Source organism: Panicum virgatum, chromosome 2K (genome assembly GCF_016808335.1).
Source record: "Panicum virgatum strain AP13 chromosome 2K, P.virgatum_v5, whole genome shotgun sequence".
NCBI classification, from domain to species: Eukaryota; Viridiplantae; Streptophyta; class Magnoliopsida; order Poales; family Poaceae; genus Panicum; species Panicum virgatum.
This window is the reverse complement of record NC_053137.1, coordinates 16348014-16374434: the sequence shown is the minus strand read 5'-3', so window position 1 is coordinate 16374434 and position 26421 is coordinate 16348014. Positions and strand designations below refer to the sequence as shown.

General features: G+C 47.0%; 4 protein-coding genes across 6 annotated transcripts; 2 read left to right on the top strand and 2 right to left on the bottom strand.

The window, feature by feature from the left end:
* The first annotated feature begins 4374 nt into the window (after window positions 1–4374).
* Window positions 4375–8150, top strand: LOC120669165 (spermidine synthase 1). Of its 3 annotated transcripts, XR_005672670.1 has the most exons (10): window positions 4375–4708; window positions 5111–5187; window positions 5287–5409; window positions 5622–5726; window positions 6582–6654; window positions 7065–7154; window positions 7249–7444; window positions 7528–7657; window positions 7746–7876; window positions 7907–8150. XR_005672670.1 is itself a non-coding variant. In XM_039948971.1 (9 exons), exons 1-9 carry the CDS (start codon window positions 4546–4548, stop codon window positions 7809–7811), a joined length of 1005 nt encoding a protein of 334 aa, XP_039804905.1. In that variant the 5' UTR covers window positions 4375–4545; the 3' UTR covers window positions 7812–8149. The 3 variants fall into 3 exon arrangements, 2 of the variants coding, with proteins under 2 accessions (XP_039804905.1, XP_039804898.1); XM_039948971.1 differs by having other exon boundaries at window positions 7083–7154; window positions 7746–8149; XM_039948964.1 differs by having other exon boundaries at window positions 7746–8149.
* A 1339-nt stretch (window positions 8151–9489) lies between these two features.
* Window positions 9490–11304, bottom strand: LOC120695952 (lipase-like). Its single transcript, XM_039979147.1, has 2 exons — window positions 10977–11304; window positions 9490–10893 (listed from the first exon to the last, which is right to left on the bottom strand). The coding sequence occupies exons 1-2, from the start codon at window positions 11232–11234 to the stop codon at window positions 9745–9747; spliced, it is 1407 nt and encodes a 468-aa protein (XP_039835081.1). The 5' UTR covers window positions 11235–11304; the 3' UTR covers window positions 9490–9744.
* Window positions 11305–14736: 3432 nt separating this feature from the next.
* LOC120695951 (protein ALP1-like) lies at window positions 14737–16174 on the bottom strand. The gene has a single exon (XM_039979146.1). It carries the CDS (start codon window positions 16036–16038, stop codon window positions 14980–14982), a length of 1059 nt encoding a protein of 352 aa, XP_039835080.1. The 5' UTR covers window positions 16039–16174; the 3' UTR covers window positions 14737–14979.
* A 5365-nt stretch (window positions 16175–21539) lies between these two features.
* Window positions 21540–24738, top strand: LOC120669156 (rho GTPase-activating protein 2-like). The gene is made up of 5 exons (XM_039948959.1): window positions 21540–21969; window positions 22108–22228; window positions 22340–22459; window positions 23382–23612; window positions 23689–24738. Exons 1-5 carry the CDS (start codon window positions 21647–21649, stop codon window positions 24337–24339), a joined length of 1446 nt encoding a protein of 481 aa, XP_039804893.1. The 5' UTR covers window positions 21540–21646; the 3' UTR covers window positions 24340–24738.
* The last annotated feature ends 1683 nt before the right edge of the window (window positions 24739–26421 follow it).

The following is a 26421-nucleotide window of genomic DNA, read 5'->3' as shown; positions in this document are numbered from 1 at the left end:
TAATTTGGGAACTAGAAGATGAGATGTTAGCCGCTCAAGAAGGTACTTTATATATTTTTAAAGGAAAGTAAAATTATTTTTTAGTATGTATAAGCTGTGTTTACCAAACTAAAAGCGTTAATGCAGAGGAAGATCTGGATTGCAAAGAGCCGCCTGATTGTGGTGTAGATAGTTTTGTATTCGACGATGATCAAGCGAGAGTCTATCATGCTCAAGGTTTGTTTAGATAGAATAGCTATTTAAACAAAAATATGTGGTATTCTATTTTGTGTATTTATGGATATTAAATACATGCTGATGATTTGATGCAGATATGGAATTCAAATCAGCAAGAGATCCAGAAGTAGTAATCTTGGAACATGATCCTTTCGAACGAGTGTACAAAGATCTTCCCGCTCACCATTTTGTTCTGCGGAAAGTTCCGATATGCAAGTATTGTGGTGCTGTAAAGATTCCAGGTGAGGGACCTGGTTTTTGTTGTCGGCAAGGAAAGATTAATACAGTGAACACACCAATTCCCGTTGAACTTCAGCGGTTTTTCACCAGCCAGACGGATAGGGATGCATTGTATTTCAGAAAGAATATTCGGTACTTTAACTCCCATTTCTCTTTCACAAGTTTTGGAGCTAGCATGGATCAACGTGTCGCTACTGCTCCTGGTAACTATTTCTTGTCAAAATGGGATGAGGTTTATGTAATCTGCTATTACTTTATATAAATATATATGTTAAATAATAATTGACCTTGTTGATTTATGTATTTATAGGTACTCGTATATATACTTTCAAAGTGCATGGTCAGATTTATCACAAACTGGACCAATTGATACCGAGGAAAAATGACCCACGTCATATGCAGTTGTACTTTTATGACGTGGATCCCACTGGCAGAAGAACCAAGAATATTGTTTTCAAAGATATTCTACAGACTTGAAAATAGAGCTATTCATATTTTAATGTAGGTATCTCGCTTGATGTATACTATTTTATTTCAGTGTCATTGTTGTTAGTTTTCCCTGATACATTAGAATTTCAAAAGAACTGTCTTACTTTTTTTTCATGTTGCCGTGATATATATATATATATATATATATATATATATATATATATATATATATATATATATATATATATATAGTTTGCAGTCACAGGTTCTGGAGAGTTGACAGAGAAGCAAGATTACCCTGTGGATGAAGGAGATCGTCTGCTTGTCGTCGTTAAACACCCCAATTTGGTTCCTTCCGACCAAAATTAAAAAGGGGAACAAGCATGTGAACAACTTCATTGTGTTTGAGGTCATCTGTATCGTGTTGTTTAAGGGTACTTATTACACTTTGTAATCAATTTTGGTCCATTTTTTGAATAAATAATTTTCCTTTGGAGTACATATAGCTTGGCATTTTTTGTTATAACATACGCATATTGTAAACATTCCATACACTCAAATCTGCATGTTTAAAAAATATAGAACTCTGCCAAAAATTTCATATTGCCAACCGGTAGATGAACCAACTTATTGCCCAATTCCCGCAAAAAAAAACTTATTGCCCAATTGTAATAAGCAATGTAATTTCCATATTGTTCAGCTTGCTGTGTATAATATTTGTAATTCGCAACATATATTTTTATTCACGTGCGTGCCACATGTGCACCCTACTAGTTTAGAGTAATGAAGATGGAGAATGGTGTACGTGTCTTAGTAATGACATATACATATATACTGCTATGCCTATAACTAGCATTAGAATTAAGTAAAAACCTTAACTAGATAGCGCCCTTAAGTGCTACTACCTCTGTTTCAAGTTGTAGCTCGTTTGAGTTTTCTAACTCTAAGTTTGACCGCTCGTCTTATTAAAAAAATTTGTGCAAACATTGTTAAATTTAAGTCAATTCTGAAGATCTTGTATTACATTGTTAAATTTAAGTCAATTCTGAAGATCTTGTATTGATAAAGCAACACGCAACAAAAGAAGTGATATTTTGTATAAATTTTTAAATAAGATGAGTGATCAAATTTGAAGTACTATTTAAAGTATATATTGACCCTTGCAACCAACTGTACTACATATTTTTTCCGCCAATTTCTCAGCCCTCGCCGGAAGCTCGAATCTTTGCTTAAATATTTGAGTAAAAGACAGGATAACGCTAGCCATCCAACATTCTTCCATGTGCCTTTCAACGACCAAACTACTCACTGCTAGCACATAAGGTGTGTTTGGATGTGCATAAGGTTTGGTCAGACTTCAACAATGCAGTTTCTTTTTGTTTTAGTGACGTGTATGCCTGCGTTTGTTTTCAGGGGATTAATTTTTAGCCCCATCATATCGAATATTTAGATGACGATTAGAAGTATTACACATGTAGATTAATGATAAAATAAATTGCATAACCCCTAGACTAATTTGCGAGACGAATATAATCAACCATAGCATTCCGGGAGAGGAATTTATACAATAACTTTCAATCTTGGTTTTTATTAATAGCCTCCCCTTTTTACGCCTTTGGGGTTTTAAAATATTTTCTAGTTTTGAATGTACCCTTGGAAGTGTTTTTGTTTCATAAATCCACCAGTCATCTTTGTTCCCATGACACTAAGATCTTGCGTATTCTTCTTTTCAAATTACAGATGCTCAAAACGTGAGTCCTCGATTATGCCTCACTTCGCAACGTTATCCACGACTCCGCATCAGTCATGAGTCGTGGTAGTGGAAGATCGGTCCCAGCCCACACCGATGCTGATCCGCCCCCGCACTCGCACTCGCACTCGCACCGACCGCAGGCGCTCTGCTGTCGTCGACCTCTGCGCCGCCCACGACCGCCACAGCGGTCGCCGTGCTAGCCCGCGAGCCGCCGCTGGACGGAGTTGTTGGAGAGGAGGAGGAACGTGGCGGAACCCGAAACAGACGCGTTGCGGCTCAGCCAGAGCAAAAGTCTGCGGGAACGGGAGGCGCACCCGTCATCCTCGGACCAGAGGGGAGCCGCCGCGCCGCAGCGGTCAGAGCTGCGGTGACACCTCACCAAAGGCGCTTTAGGTAAAAACGCAACGGAGCTGAGCTCGGCATCGGCTGCAGCCGAATGGAAATAGTAGCAACAGCTTTTCTTTTGCCTCTCCTTTTTTTTCCTTCTCTCTCAGATAAATGCCGAATTTCACCCAGCTGCAGCCGAATTGCACTAACACTTTTCCTTTTTGCTCTCCTTTTTTTCAGATCAGTGCCAAATTTCCTTTTAATTAAATTAAAGATCACATCACACTGCTAGGTTTAGACTAGAAAATAGCTGAGAGCATCAAGGAATCATCTCTAAGGCTAGACGAAAACTTCAAAGCTTGCTAGCTTGCTAGGCTTGGCTTATTTGAAAATATTACCGATAAGATTTTAGATCGGTACTTTAATGAGCCAGCGAGCCACTCGCGAGCCGAAACGAGCCAAGGCTATGAGCCAACAACAGCACAACAATCTAGCTCACTCAGCCCAATTCGTCCATCACTAAATTCTATTGAAACCCTAGCTCTCTAGTGAGCCCCTAGCCTCCCGAGTTCCGATTCCCCCTCCTCCCTACCAATTTCCCGGTCGTCGTCCATCGCCCCCTTGCCACTGGCTCGACTCCCGCCTACCTACCCGCACCGCACACCCAGTGGTCCAGTTCGGACTCCCTACTCGGTAGGCCGACGACAACGGCACTGTAATACGACGGTCAACGTCCCTGCATGGCCGCATCCACTAACCCGCGCGCCGCGCCTGTGGCCAGCCCTATGTAGCACCAGAGCGGGGCAGCGCCCTTGTGTGGCTGCATCCGGGACTCGCACACCCTGGCCGTGGCCAGCCTTGCACTGCGCGTGTCACGCGCCACGCCTGCACCCGTCGCCCTAGTGGCTCGACCTGCGTGGTACGCTGCTCCAGCTCAGCTCCGCTCGGCCCTTGATGCCTACATCCCCGGCTGACCGACCCCTCTCCCCGGCTATTTTTTTCAAGCTACCTCATGAGCTAAATGAGTCGACTGGAGTTGGCAAACGAGCCGAGCCGAGCCCGACTTCCAGCTTTAATCATCTTTGTTATCTCTGCGGCGTGTGTGCCGCAGCCCAATGCGACAACGGCAGGCCATTCAACCGGGCATCCTGGAATAAAGGAGTCCCGAAAGCAGGGGACGCGCCCCCACTCCGCCGAATAAACGCTTGGTCCGTCTCCGCCGTTCAGATGGGCGCCGTCGCCGACCTCTGGGCCCTCACAGGGCTCCGGCCCCACCCGTCACTGGCCAGGAGCGTTGAGCCGTGGCGGTGGCGGAGCCCCGGAAGGCCGGAATCTATCGGCGATAGGATGGGGGCCGCCGCGCCGCTCGCCCTGGCCCGTTCCGTTATTTATAACGGGGCGCGGTGCGGAAGCCCAAAACCCCCGCAAAAGCCACACACGCGCATCCGGGAAAGCGGAGCCCTAATCTCAAGGCCGCGGCTGCCAGCGCTCCCTCTCCTCCCCAGCCGCCGCCAGCCGCCAGCCGCCTGCCGAGCTCGCCGGCGCGCTCGCCTACCTCCCCGCTCCTCCGGGTTCTCGGGATGGAGGCCGAGGCGGCGGCCAAGAGGGCGCGGGAGACTGCGGAGGACGCCGTGGCGGCGGGGGCGGGGGCGGGGGCCGATTCGGCGGCCGGTGCCGGCGAGCAGGCGGGGATCTCCGCCGTCATCCCCGGATGGTTCTCCGAGATCAGCCCCATGTGGCCCGGTGCGTGTCCCTGTTGCTCGTGCTCCTTGCTCCCCCCTCTGCTGCTGCTTGTTCCGTCCCTTGCTGCTCCTGCTCCTCTGCTCGGCTGATTCGGTTTCGTTTCGCCCTTCGCCTAGCGGACGCCTCGTGCCGTCAATGCGAGTGCACGTTTTGCAGTTTTCGGAAGGGATGGCGCACGGGGGTGCTGAATTTTCTTACAAACCTGATTATGCTTTTGGCAGAGGAGACTGATTTTGCACTCTGAGCTAGCTTAATTTAGGCATAAGAGATAGAAAAAAAAATGTTGTTCTGCTGCTACTGAGATCGTATCTATGCATGCATTTTTTATTCTCTCGCCGCAACTCATGACATGCCCGTGGTTTAGCTGCTTTTTCTCACGGATTCTCTTTGTGTCCATGGTAGGTGAGGCGCACTCTTTGAAGGTGGAGAAGGTGCTGTTCCAAGGGAAGTCGGACTACCAAAATGTCATGGTTTTCCAGGTAATTTTTGTTTTACTTTTCCACCCAAGCCGCCTGCAATGCGTCGTCTGCCATCGCTCATAATGGGAGATGAATCTGTTTCTCTGTTCTGTGTTGTAGTCCTCTACGTACGGCAAGGTGCTGGTGCTGGATGGAGTGATCCAGGTTACTGAGAGGGATGAATGCGCATACCAAGAGATGATCACCCATCTCCCCCTTTGCTCCATCAAAGATCCCAAGAAGGTAAATCCCATGGGCCCCTTTTTCTGTCATATCCTTGTAGTTTGCATGGATTTTTAGAATTGTTTGTAGAGCAATTGATACTTAAATTGTTCAGAGAGCACTCATACTTAGAGTTACCAGGTGAACTTAGGCATTTGTACTTTTCAAATGATGCGTGTATCAAGTTTGTAAAATTTATTGGAGGCAATCTCTATTTCTTTGATGATGCACAGGTGTTAGTTATAGGAGGAGGAGATGGTGGTGTTCTGCGTGAGGTTTCACGACATTCCTCTGTGGAACAAATTGACATTTGTGAAATTGACAAGATGGTGGTAGATGTAAGACGCCCTTCTCTCCTCACTAACACATAATGGCCATTGCTCTCATCGTTCTCTATGTAATAACCATTCAATTTCAACGGTTCTGTCATAAGGACTCTAGATGTTTGACACATCAAATAGCACCTGGTTTCTTTTGGATTTTTCGTGTATAATGTTTTTCTCTAGTTTGCAGTAGCCTTAACTAGTCAAAGAAGTTATTCCTAAATAGGCTTAAGGCTAAACTAATATTCATGTTTCCCTTTCAAGTTTAGGTCTATGATTGATTTGACATCACTTGATTTCTCGACAGTGACATGAGCTTCTTCTGTCATTCTATTTACAAAATTTAAAAGCCATTCATTTTCATACTTTTGTACTGTAAATTTGTGCTGATGGTTGCTGGCATCTGAATTATAGTAGTAGTTAAGTGAAGTATACTATTTCTTATTGAAACTAATCTTTCTAAGGTTTTATGTCTTGTTTCGTCTAAGGTTCCTGCTGCGATCCTAGATGTCGCTTCCTGTCTGGTGATTTTGTTGGTTGACTTGATTTCCTTTGCTTCACCTCTTTTTGCCACATTGGTTATGACAGTGTGCGACACAGTCCATATTGCTAAAACGATACCGTTGGCTGTTGTTTGGTGCCACAGAACCTCAATTTAATTTTTATTCATTTCCATAAATCTAATGGAAAGCATGTGGTATGCTGAGAGTTCTCAATATGAAGTTTCATGTGTATTGTTGCTCTAATAACATTTTGTTGATTAATCATCAAGATTTTGCTGTGCATGCACTTGAAATGTCCTTTATAGATTTAGTGAATTTCTTAAAACTTTGTCTCTATACTTATTATTTTGTCTGCTCAATCATGCAGGTCTCCAAGCAATTTTTCCCTCATCTGGCTGTTGGATTTGAAGACCCTCGTGTGTCATTACACATTGGAGATGGTTAGTAGCATGCTATGTTCTTTGCATATGATGGTGGTTTACTTTGTATCATAATTTGTTTATGTGGCAATGACTGCTCTAGAAAAATAGGATATGCAACTTTTGATTTCAACGCTTCTACGGCGAATATCTTTAGTTTTTTTTTTGTCTCATTCCTATTTCTAATATTTGTTAAATCACATTGTTGTGAAATTTGTCAGCTGTTTATTCTTTCCAAATGAGAACACACTGCATTTTGACTCCATCATTAGCATATTTCTTGATGCCCCTGCATAATTACTTTAAGCCATGTCTTTTACCCCACTATTTTTTTAAAAGTCTACTCTGCAATTTACTCTCATTTGACTTATTTGAATTTGATTTGATGAATATTTCAGTTGTCAATCAGTAATAACCTTGTGCATTTAAATTTTCTGTTGATGATGCAGGCGTGGCCTTTTTGAAAAACGTTCCAGAGGGTACTTACGATGCAGTGATTGTCGATTCCTCTGATCCGATAGGTAACTGTTGTGAATCACGTGCTTTTTGTACATGCTGTTTCATCAACAGAGCTTTATTTTTGTACTTTTCATCAACATTTCCCTGCATAACTAGGTCCTGCTCAAGAGCTTTTTGAGAAGCCTTTCTTCCAGTCGGTGGCCAGGGCTTTACGTCCAGGTGGAGTTGTGTGCACCCAGGCAGAGAGCATTTGGCTACATATGCACATCATTGAAGACATTGTTGCCAATTGCCGCCAAGTTTTCGAAGGCTCAGTTAACTATGCTTGGACAACAGTACCTACATACCCTAGGTACTGCTCGGACAATGCTGTATAGTGTGTGACTGAACCACTTTCCCTCTTTAGCTACCGTTACTGACATGCTTCCACTGCAGTGGTGTGATTGGCTTCATGCTTTGCTCCACCGAGGGGCCTGCTGTTGATTTCCAGCACCCTGTTTTTAACATTGAGGAGGATGAGCATTCTACGAAATCGAAAGGACCGCTGAAGTTCTACAACTCCGAGGTTTGTATTTTTACTGACCTTCCCAGTTCCTATCGCCTTTGCATGAGAATTCACATGGCTGTTTCCTGATCCTATTTCTGCTTTTCAGATCCACACAGCATCATTTTGTTTGCCCTCTTTTGCGAAGAGGGTCATTGAGTCAAAGGCCAACTAGATGCCAAGGGATTACATCAAATCTGGTCTGTTGGACCAAGAACCTTAGGAACAACACAAAATTTGTTGTAGCATGAAAAGGGGATGCATCCCCCTTTTTCCCCTTTGAAATAAGCATCCGAGATGAGATGCTAGCAGTTATCGGAGTTGTCGATCTATATGATTCCGGTAAGTCAGATGTCCTGGCTGCATCGTGCAGCCATGAAAACATTTCGCGATAGCTGTTTTCAGCAGTCCTCAGATCATTTATCGATATGAGTTTCCAGTTTTGGCGTCATGTGTTGCGTTTCCGTTCTGCACCTGGATGAGCTAAGCTGAAACAAAATAGCCAGTTCAGCTCCCTGATTAGCTCCAGAATCCATCAGTTTATGCTTGTGGTGAATTGGTGAAACTTCAAGAAACAAATAATAGACGTCCAATGGCAATTTTGACGACTGCCTGGTAGGGATTCTGCTGCTGCCTTAGTGTACTTCTACTTCACCATCAGATCAACTCTGATAGGCCACAATCAACCAGTCGGGGATGCATTATTTTCATGCGGTAGCGGGAACAAAACTATTCAAAAGTTCCATAATCAGTCTGCTGCTGCTTTAGTGTACTTCTACTTCACCATCAGATCAACTCTGATGGGCCACAATCAACCAGTAGGGGATGCATTATTTTCAGGCGGTAGCGGGAAAGAAACTATTCGAAAGTTCCATAATCAATTCATCATCAATCAGAACTCCTATTTGGAAAAGTTAAGTCGCGAAATAAAGAAGACCTTGAGCTGCTTGAAACAAAATATCCAATAATAGGGTTTACATTGCCGACGACTTGTACACGCGGATAGCAATGACTATTTTTTTTTGAGAAGGAAAATGTATTGATCTTAGCGCATTACACCGGCCCTTTCACAAATAGGATCCCAAAGAAAAGAAAAATTACAAAGAAGTCCAAAGCTCATGTTCATCTTCCTCGAAGTCTATAGAGATCCGTTCGTCACCGCCGCCAAAGCCACTTCCCAATCGTCGTCGAGCACCAGAGCCAATCTCCACAAGGTGGAGGCCGCAGAGAAGGGCTTACTTCTAGGCGAATCAGCTGAGTACAGTCTCCCAGGCGCATCGGCCAACTCCCGTACCCACGACGCATCCTTCGATTCCACCGCCGGCAACCCGAGCAAAGCTCAGATTTTCACCAAAGATCATCTTCCTCGAGATTAATAGGATCAACAACATCATCACCTGAAGAAGACGACGATGCGCCGGCCCTCGACTCCTGGACAGGTTTCCCCAGCCTCTCCGTTGACGTCGGAGTATATCGCCATCGGAGAACGGAAGAGGTTGGGAGAAATTATTCCGCTGTGCCGCCGTCGCTTCCGCATCACCGGCGTCGCCAGGAAAAGCAAGCCGCAGAGGAGCCACACTCCTCCGGCAAAACCTAACTCCACTGCCAAACATCGACGGCGAGAAAATCCTAAATCTAGGTGGACTCGACTAAGACCCTACGAAGACAGGCGATCTGTTGAAGAGACGGACCCCCGCTCCTCGTCACCACCGGCAGCGAGGCCGGAGGCGAGGGAACGGGCCCGCAAGCGGTGGCGGCGTCGCCCCTCAGCTCCTTTCTTTCGCGAGAGGAATCTTCTTATCTAGCAATGACTATTTTGAGCAGTCTGGCGATAAGAAAGCGAAGATGAACTTGACAGAGCTGAAACCGCGAAGCCCAAGTTGAAGGCCGTCAGGGAGTCTGCTGCTGCTTGAGTGTACTTCTGATGGGCCACAGTCAATCAGTAGGAAATGCATGCATTACTTTCTGGTGGTAGCGGGAACGAAACTATTCAAAAGTTCCACCATCATCATCCGATGATGATCACATGAACCTATCCAAAGAATAATCACGGAAAGTAAAGAATGGATCAAGAATGGATTTCATAAATTCGGCCGCTCGACGAGATCTCAGTCCGGATTCGTCAGCTCTGCTTCCGGAGCGGCGTCGGTGGCGGGGCGGTCCGGCAGGCACAGACTCCGGCAGTTGCGGAAGATGCTGTCGTAGACGAGGTCGAACTGCACGCCCCCGCGGCGGCGGTTGATGACGAATGCCATGTGGTCCGCCTCCACGATCCGGTAGTACCAGACGCCGGGCCGCAGCGGGCGGCCGGCGCCGGCGCCGTCCTCCTCCTCCTCCACCGGCTCGCTCGGGTGCTCCTCGGGGACCCGCGGGTGCGTCATGGAGAAGGTGTTGAGCGCGCCGTCGTTGTCCTCCCAGTCCTCGTCCCGGTACCCCTCGTACGGCGGTGGCGCGCCGGCCGGCCAGCGCCAGCGGCGCATCTGCAGGGCGCGGAGGAAGAGCAGCGGGTGGATCCCCAGCAGCCCCGACGGGACACGGCTGGCGTAGCTGAAGTAGAAGGAGCCCGGGAACGTGCGCACCCGGGCGTTGATCCTCGCCGCGCCCTGGATCGTGAGGTCCGGCACGATCCAGTCCCCCGTCGCGAACGGGCCCCGCCGGCCGGCGACCAGGGCGTCGGCGAGCCCCCGGGCGCCGACGAGGCAGCGCGACATGCCGAAGTGGTCGAAGCCGAAGTCGTAGTAGCGCTTGAGCCAGGGAGGGAGGTCGAGCCAGTGGTAGAGCACGCTGCCGGCGCGGCAGATCTGGAGGAGGCACGCGGGGCGCAGCGACCGGCCCCCGCCGTCCTCGGGGCGCGCGCCGTCGATGTACGCGCGCGTGCTGCCGTTGAGCGCGCCGGAGAGGGAGGTGACGCTGAGCACCCAGCGCGCGGAGGTGGCGGCGGCATGGCCCTCGAACGCGCCGTCGTGGAGCATCTGCTGGAGGAGGCGGGCGACCTGCGCACCGGCGGAGTGGCCGACGAGGTGCACGGGGTGGGCCTCGTCCCAGAGCGGGTAGTGGCCGCGCGCGTAGGCCCGCCCGAACCGGGCGTGGCCGCACGCCGCGCTGTGCGCCTCGCCGTAGTCGACGCGCCCGCCCTTGAGGTAGTAGAAGAGCTCCCGGGCCCGGTCGTGGACGCTGGTGAACGCGCCCAGGTCCGGCACCAGCACGCGGCCGTCCTTGTCCTCCGCGTCGGCGAAGTACGAGAGCCCTCCCAGCCTCTGCGACGCCGAGGAGACCTCTGATGAGAGTGTGGAGCGAGAGGAAAGCAGAGCAGAGGAGAACAGAGCATCCATGCACGCACGCCTTTGCCGAAGCCGAAGATGCCGTGCACCAGCACGATCGGCGGCGCGGCGCCGTCGAGCAGGGCCGCGGCCTCGTCCTCGCTCGCGACGGCGACATCCTTGGCGGGCATGAGGCGCTTCACGAGGGAGGCTGCGACGTCGGCGGCGACAGCGGCGCCGAAGATGTAGAAGGCGTAGCCGAGGTGGACGGCCGCGCTGAGGAGCAGCTCGGCGGCGCCCAGCGCGCCCATCAGCGCCGCCCGCACCCACTTCCTCATACGAGAACCCTCTTCCTCTCGCGTGGTCTGCTCTTCTCGGCGATGGTGGCCGGGCTGGTGCTGTGCGAGCTTTTTGGAGGGAAACCCATCCGGAGAAGTCTGGTGGTTTGTAGTAGAGACAAGTTTGCAGTGCTGAGTTGGCCACGGCTCCACGCCGTTCTCGTGCTGTCCGGCCGGCGCCAGAAGGATTTCGCCGGAGCTTTTTTTTGCATGAATCTTAAATCTGTTATTATTGTATGCTTGAGATAGATTGCCGAAACGTATATCACAATTTATTTTGTTTGATTTGCGTTGACACACATTTCAAAAAATTCATATTGTTAACTTATTTAACATTTCAAAAGAAATAGCAAATGTACTTTACAATTTATCAAACTTCAGAGGCATGTTGCGTACAGTGTGTACATCCCATTTCACAAACATGCATGGTCACCACACTATATAGCTGGTGTTATTCAATTTCAAAAATGATGTTACCGACAATGTGTGCTTTCAACTGCATTCCATTTTGCAAACATGGTCATCGGGCTATAAAAAAATTGGTGTTATTTAATTTTTCAAAAACGGTTAAGCGTGTGCTTAACGTTGGAAATTTTAAATGGTTTCCCATGGTTTGAGCTTCCAAAAGTAGCAATATAATTAAAAATTTATGGAACTTCACAAACATGTTAGTTAAAATGTGCACATTTCATTTTGCATATATGGTCATCAATTGGCCTTACTTGTTAGTGTTATTAAATTTCAAAAAAAAATTAAGGGGTTTTCTCAACATGTACCATTTGGAAATTTTCAAATTGTTTCCTCAGATTTGACCTTCCAATAGAAATTAAAAAATGGTTCTTTTAGATTCACCAAATTCTGCATACATGGGGTCACTGGTCTGTAATTATTATTTTTTTTCTAAAAATGGTTAAGTGTTTTGACAATGTGTACAAAATTGTCATGGACACGTGACCACAGCCCATAACCGGCATGCCCCTCAACGTGGGCCTTGTCGCCCCCTAATAGCTATCTTTGGGCCGGTCCACAGAGCATCAGATATGTGCCAATAGTGTCAATAGATGTAGCGTCTGAATAATTGCCAATCTACATGTCGGCTACCAAATAACCTTAGCTACTGGAATTGCAACTTTCGAAATGACAAGCCATTACCACATCTTTTATTGCAAATACTATTATTTCAATAAAGATCGCTATGGTAATGTATAAGCAAGGGCTAAGCCAACACCTAGAATATGTATTCATCTTATATTAAAACAACACGAGTGCAATGCGAAAATCAGCTGGTAGCCCGTGAGAGTCTGAACCAAGTATGATTTGAACAAACAACAACAACAATAACAACATCCAGATTCACGTAAGCTTAAGCTACAAATTATAATTTACGACCTTGTGGATATAAGAGGAGCTCAATCATCGTAAACTAAACACAAATAAAGCAGCCTTTCTCTGGATCACATGTCGAGTTAACTAAAAGGGGTTGCGTGCTCTGTTCGGCTGGCCGTGACCGGTGGCTGGTGTTGATTTGTTATGAGAGAAAAATACTTACTGTTTGACTAGTGACTGGTGCTGATTTAATATGAGAGAAAAATATTGCTGGTTAGTTGGCTGACAAACCAGCCAACAGAGTGGATGAAGAGAAGGCGATGTCGAGAAGAAAATCAAGGAATCCGTGCAGTATGATGGGTTTTTGTTCTGTCTTTTTTTGGTTCCTGTCTTTGAATTTAGTTGGGAGCCCCGTGCGTGTAGTGCTTCAGGTATGTGTCGTGAGGTGCCACTGCCACCAGTCCAAAACGCACGGCCCGTGCGTGGAGCGTAGGGGTGGTAACGGGCAATTGTCCTACTGATCACTCTACAGTTCAATTATAATTTTAAATTTTTATTCTTAAAATTATATAAAATTAGAGTCTAGTAATTTTTTAAAATTCGATCTTTAAATTATTTAGGTTAAATTTAACGGCCGTTGCCACCCTAGCCACGCGGCGACGCAAGCACAGATGCCACGCGCCCACGCGGGCACGCCCTTGCCTCACCGTATCCAGGGACCAGGGGACCGACCGGTCACCACGGACAGGAGGGAACAGGGGACTTGAAAGCGGAAGCTTCTTCAGCTTCCCTCCCGAGGAATTCGAAACCGCCGCGCCGCAGCTGCGGAGCCGGATCGGAGCAGGCGAGCAGCAGCCACCAGACCAGCCCACCAGGCGCGCCGCGCGAGCTCAAACCGGCCGGCGGCCTGCACGCCACGCGAATGCGGTCGGGTCGGGGGCACTCGGGCCTGGTCCCCACGTGACAGGCCGGCATGCTGCTGGCCTTGGCCCCACGTGGCAGCGGGTCTATCTCGCGAGCGGCGGCCCCACAGTAGCTCGTTCTAGCTGGTGTCTGGTGATGGTGAGCGGGCGCAGGCATACAGGCCGGGTAAAAAAAAGAAGCAGCTCACGGCGTTCTGGTGTCTCTGGCCTCTGGCTCCTCTCCTCTAGCGAAAGCAGAGGAGCTTCTACAAAACAGGACGCGAGGTTCTTTAAAAAAAAAAGGACGCGACGATTATTTTATTGCAAAAATATTTTTTAAAGAAAAACAGGACGCAGGGCCAGCGACCCAACGTATAAAGACATCCTGTGTGCTAGCTATTTCATTTGCAGCAAGATAATGAGCGCATCCGTTGCTCCTAAGAGCAGCTCCAGCTTGTGTTTTGTGGTAGTGCTGCAATAAGGGCGTCCGCACCGGCGGGCGATTTGGGCCAGCGATTTCATTTTTTAATTGGTGAACAGTAGATGCACAGTATTTGCTAGCAAGGAGTTCGTTCCCGATCAATTTGAGCGACGGGAGAGCGCGCGCGGGCCCGGAGAGTAAATGCAGCCGGCGACGTTGCTAGCTGCTGGCGAGGACCGTCGCGGACGCCCTAAGAGCATGGCTTATAAGGCCGGTTTCAGTGGGAGTTTCATGGCACTGTAACCTAGACTGCCACATCAGCTTTTCTGTGGGATGAAACTACCATGAAACTACCACTCTCAGTGCACAGTTTCGCTACACAGTTTCATAGGCAGGATGCAGTATTTAATATGTACATTGTGTTGTGATCAAATGTACCATGAGAACTCTATAGCTTTTTTTGCAATTGTTTCTAAACTATATATTTAGTCCAATAGAACATGATAAATAAAGATGATGCTGAAAGGAGCTTCAATCTGAAACCAGCAGTTCACTTCACATAATAAAGAATGGAGCAGTTTCGCACCAAAATAACTGAAAATAATAATTAAGTGTCCACTACATTGCGACCTTCCAAGATAATTGACCAAAAGCACATGCCTCCCAATTGATATCCTTGCATTCCGCAAAATTAAAATGATATCCTTGCACAAATGCTCCTGTTATTAGTGGAAGAAATGTCTCCTGAGAAAAGCACAAGGTAGTAACAAAGTTCAGAATACCAAGAGCTCCCTAGATGCAACTTAGTGGAAGAAATGACTCACATGCTTGGCATTAGTTTGACCCCTACATCTTCAGTTAACAAGAGCACTGCTTTTCTGCGTGTTGAGTCCGAGTTCTTACCACTTTACAGCACCTATGGCATTGGTTTGACTACTTGGAGCCAGTATTCATGTTCTCAAATACTAGTAATTTAGGCTACTAAAAACTTTGTGAATAGGATCAGGGCAGTATTCATGTTCTCAAATACTACTTGGATCAGGGCAGCATGCTACTCGTGAATAGGATAAATCAGTGCTTACCATGGATTTGCAGATTAATTTCGACGGCGCCTGTGCTTGTTCCAAATGTGCTCCACCAAATCCTTCTTAAGTTGTATATGAGCCGAACGATCTCGAATATCTTCTTCGTTTTGTAGCACCCTTTCAAATGGAACATAGTCTTCGGGGGAGAATTCGGGTTCTTGCACGGTCACTATACTAGGGGCTTCATTTAGATCAAGATTCTCTTCAATGTCCTCTACTTTTTTTTCATCTTCAACAATCATATTGTGAAGGACGATACAAGCTAGCACCACTTTCTCAAGTTGACCACGATCGTATAGGCGAGCTGGCTTTTTCAAGACGCTCCATCGACGACGCAATACTCCAAATGCGCGTTCGATATCCTTTCTCTTTCCTTCTTGTTCCTGTGCATATAACTTGTCCTTGTCGGAGATAGGCATGGATATTGACTTCACAAAAACAGCCCATTCCGGGTATATCCCATCCGCAAGATAGTAACCTGTGTTATATTGATTTCCATTAACCATGTATTGTACTCTTGGAGCTTGTCCCTTTAGTTCTTCCATAAATAGATGGGACTGCTGCAGGACATTTATATCATTGTTAGAACCTGCAACTCCGAAGAATGCATGCCAAATCCAAAGATCATGTGATGCCACGGCCTCAAGAATTATCGTTGGGACTTTCTGATCACCCCGAGTGAATTGGCCCTTCCATGCAGTTGGACATCTCTCCCATTGCCAATGCATACAATCAATACTGCCAAACATACCAGGAAAACCTCGTCTCTCTCCAATCTTGAGTAGACGCTCAGCATCTTCCTTAGTGGGGCGTCTCAAATATCGTTCACCAAATACAGCTATAACACCCTCAACAAAGTACTTCATCGCCTCCATGGAAGTAGTCTCGCCAATCTTTAGAGACTCATCTAGATGATCCGCCGCACTACCATTAGCTAATTGGCGAATAGCCGCCGTGCACTTTTGTAGTGCTGTCAGTCCTTGCCGACCAAGTGCATCCACCCTTGTAGTGAAGTATCCTGACCACTTGCCCAATTCATCGACAATGTGTAGGAATAATGGCATTCGCATACGAAATCTTCGACGAAAAATATTGGGCGGATAGAGAGGATTATCCGAGAAATAATCACTCACAAGATGATCATGATACTCCTCCCGTGGCCTTTTGATATAGCTTCTTGCACGCAATCGATGATCAGACGCCTCTTCACCAAGAGCTTCTACACTTGCCTTCAAGACCAACACTGTTTCACTGATTACGTCATCTAGGAGTTCATCCTCTGTGATGAACTCATCCAACAAATTCAAATAACCACCCCTACAAGTACCAAGCAAGAAAAAAATGAATGCTTGCACTGATTTAGCACTGAGATCATAGATGGTAGCTGAAATTGCCTGGCAATGAAGTCAATCTAAACTACTGCATATTTCATCTATGCATATTGAGTCTAGTAGAACATGGTAAATAAACATTGTTGTGTCAAAACAAATATTTGGATTACATTCTATAAGCTGAAACAGCAAGCTTTACTGGAAGTCTGAAACTGCACTTTCTACATCTGATTTGCTAGAGCTGAAACAAGTTTTAACTGTAAAAAAAATTGAGGTAACCACCTCTACATGTTCACTTAACAAGAGCACTGCTTTTCTGCAGGTTGAGTCCGAGTTCTTACCACTTTACAACACATATGGCATTGGTTTGACTACTTGCAGCCAGTATTCATGTTCTCAAAAACTAGTAATTTAGTCTACCAAAAACTTTGTCAAGGCAATTCCCTTAATTCGTAATGCATACAAATTCCAAGCAGTGTTCAAGCTACGCATCATAAATCATGAACTGTTGGATTAGCGCAGCATGCTACTCATGGATAGGACAAATCGGTGCTTACCATGGATTCACATATTGTGGGAAACTGCTCTGGCCGCTGCTACCTCCGGTTCCAGTTCCAGGCCAACATGGAATGGGTGGTGGTGGGTGTGGAGCTGCCGTTGGAGCTGCCAGAGACACCGGAGTCGTCGGAGAAGTGCCACCCCCGCCCGTCGTCGTGCCGGCGCCGAGGCCCTTCACGAAGCCGCCACCACGCCCCTCCTCTGTGCCGCCACCGCAGCCCTTCATGGGACCACCGCCACGACATCTTTCAGAGCCACCGCCGGGCTGGGGACGATCTTCCCCCTGGCCACCGCAGCCCTTCATGGGACCACCAGCAGCTAGGAGGCGAAGGGAGGAAGGGCAGGGGTGGAGACAGATCTAAAACAGGGGTGGCGGCTCCAACTGCAGGGAAGGGGATGGATTGGCTTTGGTGGCGAGACCGATTGGCTTTGGCGCGAGCTGCAACGATTTGGCGCGCAAGGTCCGAGCGGGAGCGCGGCCGCCCAGCGTACACGAGATCCGCCATGAAACGGCTGAAGCTCTCAGTGCGGGTTTCACATGCGTTTCGTCGACTTGGAAACGCCGCCCGAGTCGTTTCGTGGGGAAGAAACGCTTTCCTTCTCTCTCCTATTAATTTACTTGCCATGTCAGCTTTTTTGCTGAGGTGTCCATCTAATTAATGTCATGAAATCCCCACTGAGACTGGCCTAAGTTATAACCACGCCCAACGCCGGCTGGGAGGCGCGCAATGATGGTGGCGGGCCCCGGTGATTCAGCCAATAGGAGTGAAGGAGAAGGCTCTCAGCCGGGTGCAGCGGGCGGATGGCGAGACGCCTACCGCGTTCTCTCTCTTCCTCCACGTCGGCTCGCAGCCACCTTCGCGCCATCTATAATACTTGGCCTAAGAGAGAATGAGCTGAGGATGGTACTATACGCTGGAGTAAGGTCCTGTTTAGTTCCCACCCATTAAACTCAAAAACACAAAAACACAAAATTTTGCGAAGGAATCTTGCTAATTTGAAGTATTAAATGAAGTCTATTTACAAAACTTTTTGCATGAATGGACTGTAAATCAAGAGACGAATCTAATGAGCCTACTTAATCCATGATTTGCAACAGTAATGCTACAGTAATCATCCGCTAATTATTAATTGATCATGGATTAATTAGCATCATTAGATTCGTCTCGCGATTTACAACCTATCTGTGCAAAAAGTTTTGTGAATAAACTTCATTTAGTACTTTAAATTGGCAAGATTTCGTCACAAAAATTTTTTTGCGTTTACAGCCCGTGGAACAGGGCCTAAAAGTTTTCACCGGTGCTCTGGTAGCACCCTACGCTGGAGTAAAAGTTTTCACCGGTGCTCTGGTAGCACCCGAAGCTTATTTGGGCACCCAAGCTAAGGAATAAAATAAAGCAGCATGTGTCAGATCTCAATAGGGATTGCCGGCATGCCCATGGACTCCTCTGCAATAGAGTTGGTACGGTGGAGATTATTTTAACAACATGTGGAACCTACATTAGGTCAAATAAAAGTGCAATACGCTGAAGAGGTTTTCAAAATTTAGCATCTTCTTGACATGGCAGTTTGGAGCACCATCTAAATATTTATACGCTGGAGCTGCCCGCAACAATAGAGATAGTATACTTTCTATAATGTAGTTCAGCTATAGTAAGCAGTATAGCAGTCACCCAACAGATTAGTTTAGACCGTGCATTTCACAGTCTCACAGGCCCCACATGCCAGTTTTTTTATAATCACAAATCTCTCAGCATGGGGATGTGTGCAAGCGGCTCTCGCTAGTTCTGGCGACAACGAACTTTCTCTCTCTTCGTTTCTCTTTCCTAGCTAGCTGGACCTCTTTTACCGTATGTTTGGTTGGAGAGCGGCACCAGCCAGGTCGGAGCGGACCCGTCCCCGCGGTTGTTTGGATAGAAGAGCAGAGGGTTGGGTTGGCTCGAAAAGGGAATATTTCCTCTAGATGCGGGTTTACCCCGTCCTCCGAAAACTGGCGGACGGAGCCAACCCGCTCCCGTCCGTGCCTCTTCCGTCCGTTCCGTCAGCACCCGCCGCCTCCTGCCGCGCCGCCCGCCGCCTCCTGCCGCGCCGCTCGCCAAGCTCAGCAAGGAGCGCCCGAGCTCGGCCCCCAACGCTGCGCCCCGGCGAGGACCTGAGGCCGCGCCGCGCGTGGATCCGGCGGCTGGACGAGGCGGAGGGGGGTGGCCAGGAGGCGGAGAAGGGGGGTGGGGGCGGCGCCGGCCAGGAGGCAGCCCGCGGCGGAGCGGCGCCCGGCCAGGGAGGGGAGGGAGAAGGGGGGAGGAGAAGGGGGTGGGGGGCGGCGCCGGCCAGGAGGCAGCCCGCGGCGGCTCGCGCCAGCGGCGGAGCTCGCCCGCGGCGGAGCAGCGCCCGACCAGGGAGGGGAGGGAGGAGAAGGGGGTGGGGGGCGGCGCCGGCCAGGAGGCGGCCCGCGGCGGAGCGGCGCCCGGCCAGGGAGGGGAGGGAGGAGAAGGGGGTGGGGGCGGCGCCGGCCAGGAGGCGGCCCGCGGCGGAGCTCGCCCGAGGCGGCCCGCGGCGGCTCGCGCCCGCAGCGGAGCGGCGCCCGGCCAGGGAGGGGAGGGAGAAGGGGGTGGGGGACGGCGCCGGCCAGGAAGCGGCCCGCGGCGGCTCGCGCCAGCGGCGGAGCTCGCCCGCGGCGCCCCGCGGCGGCTCGCGCCCGCGGCGGAGCGGCGCCCGGCCTGGGAGGGGAGGGAGAAGGGGGTGGGGGGCGGCGCCGGCCAGGAGGCGGCCCGGGGCCGGCGAGCGCCGCAGGGCAAGGCGGGGGGCCGGGCGCACGGGCTGAGGAAGAAGATAAGGGAGAGAAAAAAATAAAAAGAAAAAGAAAAAAGTGAGAGGTTGACAGGTGGGGTCCATTGGTGGCAAGTGGGACCCTCATTAACGGTGTTATCGTGTCATCCAATCCGTCATCCAACCCGTATTCTCAATTCCTCCAACCAAACATGAAATGGGTTCACTCCGTCCCCAAAATCAGAAGTACAACCAAACAATGGATGGGTCGGCTCCGTCCCCAAAATCCGGGTTGGATCCAACCCAACCCATTGATCCCGCAACCAAACACACGGTTAGAGAGACTATCGGCCCCGTTGCCGCCGGCCTAAGTGAATTTTGCGTTACACTTCCTACTCGAGTCATCGCATTTCTTCACTTCCTCTACAATCCTCAGGTCAGTTGGTCTAGCAAATAAAAAACACGTGCTCCTTTTTCTTTCAGAAGACTGCTCCATGTTCACCCTTCTTCCCTTGGCATGTGAGCCAAAGACCTTTTTCTGCAGAGTTGGTCAAGCAAATATTCTGCATCAGGCATGTGAGTCATGACCCTCGTTTCTATTTCTGCAAACGCTTGGCTGGTTCGAAACATCCTGTACCTATTGCATTTCTTTGAAAAAAATGGATAATAGCGGACGGGTCAGCCGTCAAGGCTTTGGGTCTCCGTTTCATTTCGCATAATAAGTTCCAAGGGCTTGCAAACTTCCCATCTTTGAATAAGGTGAGTGATCTGAACGTTTGTCAAATTGTACAAACGAAGAATGGTGCCTTGATGTGCCTTAGCTAATAAAATCTTGGCTTAAAACTTTTTTAGGGAAAAAAGATCGTTCACGTATGTTACAGCTGCAAATCATCTCTTTTCTTCCACCAAATTGACCAAGTTTGCTCTTGAAATTTTACATGGTTGTACAATAGGGAATATGCTAATGTGAAACCCACATGCAAATATACAAAACTGAACACAACACTAGCATGTCAATTTTTTTTTGAAATAATAATATTTTAATGAAAAATTGCAAAAATAAATGTTGAAAAAGAAAAATTGTAAATATAGTAGCATGTCCGTTACTCAAAAGCCAACAGACGACCTATCGGCTGCTAGGTCGTGACTGCAGGATTTATTGATTGCTAAATAGCCGATAGACCTATTGGCTCTTAGCAGGCCAATAGATCCTGTCGTAGCCTATAAGTCCAGTCAGCACCTACTCAGCATCAACTTGGGCTGCTACGAGGGCTGTCGGACACCCAGCGGCCGATAGGTCCCTTGTAGGCTTTTGAGTAGCCTCGGCTACTAGATTTACAATTTTTCTTTTTCAGCATTTATTTTTGCAATTTTCTATTAAAATACTATTATTTGAAAAAAAATTCCTAACATGTCTATAGAATTCCACTTGTGTCAGAGAGGAAGATTACAGAATTTAGATTGGTTTCGTGTTGAGTTGTGTTTCCATTTCTAATTTTTCTCATATTCTTCTACTAATTGGTGATGAAAACACCAAATCTTTGCATTACAATTATGAAATTTATGCTAGATTTTGAGATAGAAATCAGCTTTTAGTCGTGATGGAAGTTTTCTGAAAATCAAAGTAAACCCTTTATGTTCGTCGAAGGATACTATCACCAATATCTCTAAATTTTTTGACACAATTTTTGTTTTTTTGACAATGTCCCTGCAGGCAGTTATCCCTGTGATATATGGTAAAACTCAAGGTACCCAGATGCAAGACTTGCCGGCCGGACATTTGAATTTATCGGCCGTTGGAGCCCCCTCTCCCTTCTGGGCCCCACGAGCTTTCCCCCAATTCAAATTCGCGGATCGCAACCGCAACGACACTGCATTTAAAAGGGCACCTCTTTCCCCAAATCGAGGCTGCCCTCACTCCCCCACTCATCACCCTGCATTACTCACCTCAGCTCAGCTCAGCCCAGCTCAATTGGGCGCCCGTGATTGAGGAGCCACGGCGGCCAGCGACGGGTGCGACGCCATGGTCGAGGCGGTAATGGCGCCCGTCTGCGGCGGCGGGGGAGGTGAGGGGAAGGCGGAGGAGGGGCGGCAGCAGGCGCAGGCGCAGGCGCAGGGGCAGGGGCAGGTACTGGCGCTGGTGCTGGCCGCGCTCCGCAAGTCGGTGGTGCTGCCGTGCCAGGTGGCGGACGCCGACGACCCCGCGGGGGCGGCCCGGGGGATGGAGATCGGCTGGCCCACCGACGTCCGCCACGTCGCGCACGTCACCTTCGACCGCCTCCACGGCTTCCTCGGCCTCCCCGTCGAGTTCGAGCTCGAGATCCCCGGCCCGGTCCCCAGCGCCAGGTCGGTTGGGGGGATCTGGGAGCACGGCTTCTGTTCACGCCTGCCTCTTGTGTCCAGCTGAGGCCCGAATGTTCGATCCCGAGCTGCCTCGATTACTAACGTTTCTTTTTCTTTTTCTTTTCTTTTGAATTCGTGCAGCGCGAGCGTGTTCGGGGTGTCGCCGGAGTCGATGCAGTGCGGCTACGACGACAAGGGGAACTCGGTGCCCAAGATCCTACTGCAGATGCAGGAGCGGCTGTACGCGCAGGATGGACTCAGGGTACGAGTGTTTCGGTCGTTCAAGCCTTCTCAATAGGTGTTTGGAAGCTGCAAAAGATGTCCGAGCGCATTAGAATTGAGTACTTTCCTTAAATATTTTTTGCAATTTCAGGCAGAGGGGATCTTCCGGATCACCCCGGAGAACAGCCAGGAGGAGCATGTGAGGGAGCAGCTCAACAGTGGCATCGTGCCTGACGACATCGACGTGCATTGCCTGGCCAGTCTGATCAAGGTACAGTATTAACGAGCACTTTCGCCTTATTGTTCTCACACTTCTCTTAAAGAGGAACACTGAAACAAAAGCCGTTTGACAATGTCCTGTCAAGTTGGAAGGTGAGCCTGATGTGTTAGTCTTGAGGCATGAGCAGCATTCTGCATCTTATAACGCTTTTGCCTGATGCCTGTTCAGTCTTGTTCTTTTATTGGAAGGAACCAAACCAAATTGGTTAGATGTTCCTTAATTCAAGCACCTAAAATTGGTACTAGTACTAAAATATGCTCATTGAAATGCTGTTCAATAGATGCCATTTTAGAATCTGTGCTCAAAGTTTTCAGATACTGGGGTGATGTGTTGGCAGATCTTTTTTCTTTCTTTCCTTCAAAAAACTTTTAGTCTGAAATTTCAGAGTTAACCAACATGTTGTGATAGAAGATCTCTTGTAGTTGTAGACTACACTCTCATTTTAAAGTCAAAGACGCATACATTTTAGGCAGATAGAGTAGTACAGAATGAATGTTATTTGTCTAATTTTATTGACATAGGTGTGACCTGAGAGTCTGTACAACTCTTAAGTTAACCTTTTCAGATCTCAAGATGAAGTTGGGCTCTCTAGATGTATGGTTGTTTTCAGAAGAAAAATAAATCTGATGATGCTTCTGGTTAGTTTAGTTGAAGCCTGTATATATCCTTGATTTTGGTCCGCAAGTCATGAAGTCATGTTATCTGCATAGTTTTTCCTTTGTTCCCATTGCACATGGCTTTCTTTAAAAACAAAAATCAACAATACAATCCTCTGTATGGGAATAATTTTAAATATACTTGATACTGGTTTTAGCATGTATTCCTTTAAACATTAGCACTAGAGCAATGCTGAAACCGCGAATGGAGCAATGGCACTGAATCTTTTACATTATGCACTGTGCATGTGATACAGGCCTGGTTCAGAGAACTCCCTGAGGGCGTGCTTGACAGCCTCTCACCTGTGCAAGTCCTTCACTGCAACACAGAGGAGCAATGCATTGAGCTCGTGGAGCTTCTTCCACCAACTCAAGCTGCACTTCTTCATTGGGTTGTAGAGCTCATGGCTGATGTTGTTGAGGAAGAGGAGTCAAATAAGATGAATGCGAGAAATGTTGCCATGGTTATTGCACCCAATATGACACAGGTATTGCCCTCTAACAGATCAACCTTGTTTGTTGACACAAGCGCTAGCAAGAGAACTGAAATTTTCCTCCAATCAGATGTCCGATCCACTGACTGCTCTGATGCATGCTGTTCGAGTCATGAACTTGCTCAAGACCTTGATTCTCAAAACACTTCGAGAACGTGATGATGATGATGCAGGAGCCTATTCATCATTTTCATATTCATCATCTTTATCTGAAGAAATCGATGAGGAGGGTCATGACCAACAGGATGATGAAAATGATAGTGGCAGTAAGAACTGTAACTGCGATGATAACAAAAGACAAAAAGATATTGACAAGGCGTCTGCACTAAGAGTAGACAACGAACAGCTAATTGGTGTGTCCAGGAGGCACACATCAATTGACTGCCATTTGCCTTTCATTGGATTCGAAAACTATAATGAAGACACGTCGCTGGATGATATTGAAGAATGTTTCTTAAGAAGGCTAGAATGGAAAGCTGTAAGGGAATGTGTTGCTGAAGACAACACTAGCAGTTTTCCTGCCCCCAAGGAAGGGGCAGAGCAGCTGAGCTCGTCTGAAAGTATTACAGAAGGTAGTAACACAAATGTCGAAAACAGAGATGTGACAAGCAACGCCATTGATGTAACTATCAATGAGCTGAGGCAAATGGAAATTAGAATTGAAATGACAGATGCAGAGGTAAGAAATGCTACAAAAGGCGAGCTAATTCTTTGCTCATAAGCTATCGTCACAAGGGCGCTGGTTATCTTTCATGTAAGTTTATGTGAAGTTGTAAGTCGGTTCTTGGCAGTCCCTCAGTCAACACGAGGCTGGGGAACTTTGTCCTTGTAATATTCTTCGCATGCTCTCGAGCATGAGCAGCGTAGTTGAGTAGTTGTGTGGTTTAATTAAAGCTGAAACAGCCAGTTTCTAGCTAGTTGGACCTCGGTAAACTATTCCAGAGACCTTTGTTGAAAAGGTTTCAAACCAATTAGCTGTACCCTTGCAACTGGACGCATTTGAACTAGGTGCACGATTTATGCATTGCATCAGTTTAGACTTCAGAGATGATGTTTTGCCTTTTCTTTTTTTTTGTTGTTGTCACTCCTTGAATGCAGATTGAAATTCTGATGTCCCTAATTTGCTTTATTAATTTGAGGGTGATTTGCTATATAATGAAATTTATTGCCAGTACTCAGATTGAAATCTGCTTGTGGTCATAACTTGTATGCAGTTGTTGCATTTCAAATAGAATGTTTCATAAAATGTATGCATTTTTGGAATAAAAAAAGGGCATCATAGATGTACAGTGTGGTGATACAACCTTAAGAAGAAAACAGTGTGGTGATTCTAGAGTCTAGACTACTGAAGATAGTGTTATGAAAATCTAGGTATATCATGCTAGTCATCATGTTACTATTATGTACACACATGATTCGAAGTGTCATGAATAGTTGAATACTGCAGCGGACACTGAATCATCACTCAGACTTCCATTACTCTCTTCAGAATAAAAATAATTTTGGAGATGTCTTATTTAGTGGTTTATGTTGTAACCATTGCCTCTAACATGCAAATGTTCATAATATGAAGACATGTTTGGCAAAGCCTCCTACTTAGAGCTGGGAGCCGGAGGCTGGACTCTTGTGAGATGGAACGAAAATGCTCAATGTATTGTTTATTAGTGTTTAGGGTTTAGCTAACACTAATGTTTACCGATTACGCTTGTCAACGTTATCATACTTGTGTAGATGTACGTGCCACAAGCACGTACTTTTAAAATATAGTAAACAAAAGATTTATACACCATCCGTTCCAAATTGTAGGTTGTTTTGACAAATTTAGATACATAGATTTTGCTCTGTACCTATATACGCTATTTTCTAGATTCATAGTTTATTTGTTGTATCTAGATTTGCCGAAACGACCTACAATTTGAAACCTCCGGATTATTAACTTAACGAATATTAAATGTCTTAAGTTGATACCAAGAAAACTTGCAATTCTCCGTATATTTCATCAATCAAGCAGGGGTTTTATTTTCAATTGGATGAAGCACCATTTGAATCAATCATTTATAGACCTTAAATAACCGTGAAAGAGCTTTCTTTAAAAAAAGTAGCCGTGAGAGAATCGATAATTCTTGAATTTTACATTAAGTTTTTTTAAAAATCATTTGATGATTTGATATGTAGTAATATGATAAAAATAGAGATAGCATTGGAATACATATCATCGTGCATGCATCAACAAATGAAAAAAATATAATTTAAAGGATACCGTGCAAATCAATTGACCAGTTGTTTGCACAATCAATTTTACTTTCAATAAACAATTGAACACCATTGGTCATTGTAAATGCAACGAATTGAAAAAACATAAAACTGAAAGGACCTTACAGAGCAAATCGTCGATAGAACTGCTTGCATGATCAATTTTTCATGTATACACAATAATTTTGTTTGCGCGGAATAGACCATTGACTTAAAATGCATGTAAGTACGGAAATTTTCGGAGACCGAAAAATGATTGGCGGGGTGGGTACATATTTATTTGGTGTAAAGTAAAGGCAACAGGCCATCGAGAGCATGCAAAAGGAAGGCAATCAGCGAGATATGTAAAAGAAAGATATGAAAAAGGAAGGCAAAGGCAATAGCCAATCAAGACCATGCAAAAGGAAGGCGAATTTGTAAAAGGGAGACAATCAATCAAGACCGTGCAAAAGAAAACTACATGACTGTAGACCATGCAAGATGGTATGAATGTACTCACGTTGATGGACACCGAAAAAGGAGGAACGGAACTGTGGGTACACGTGCGGCG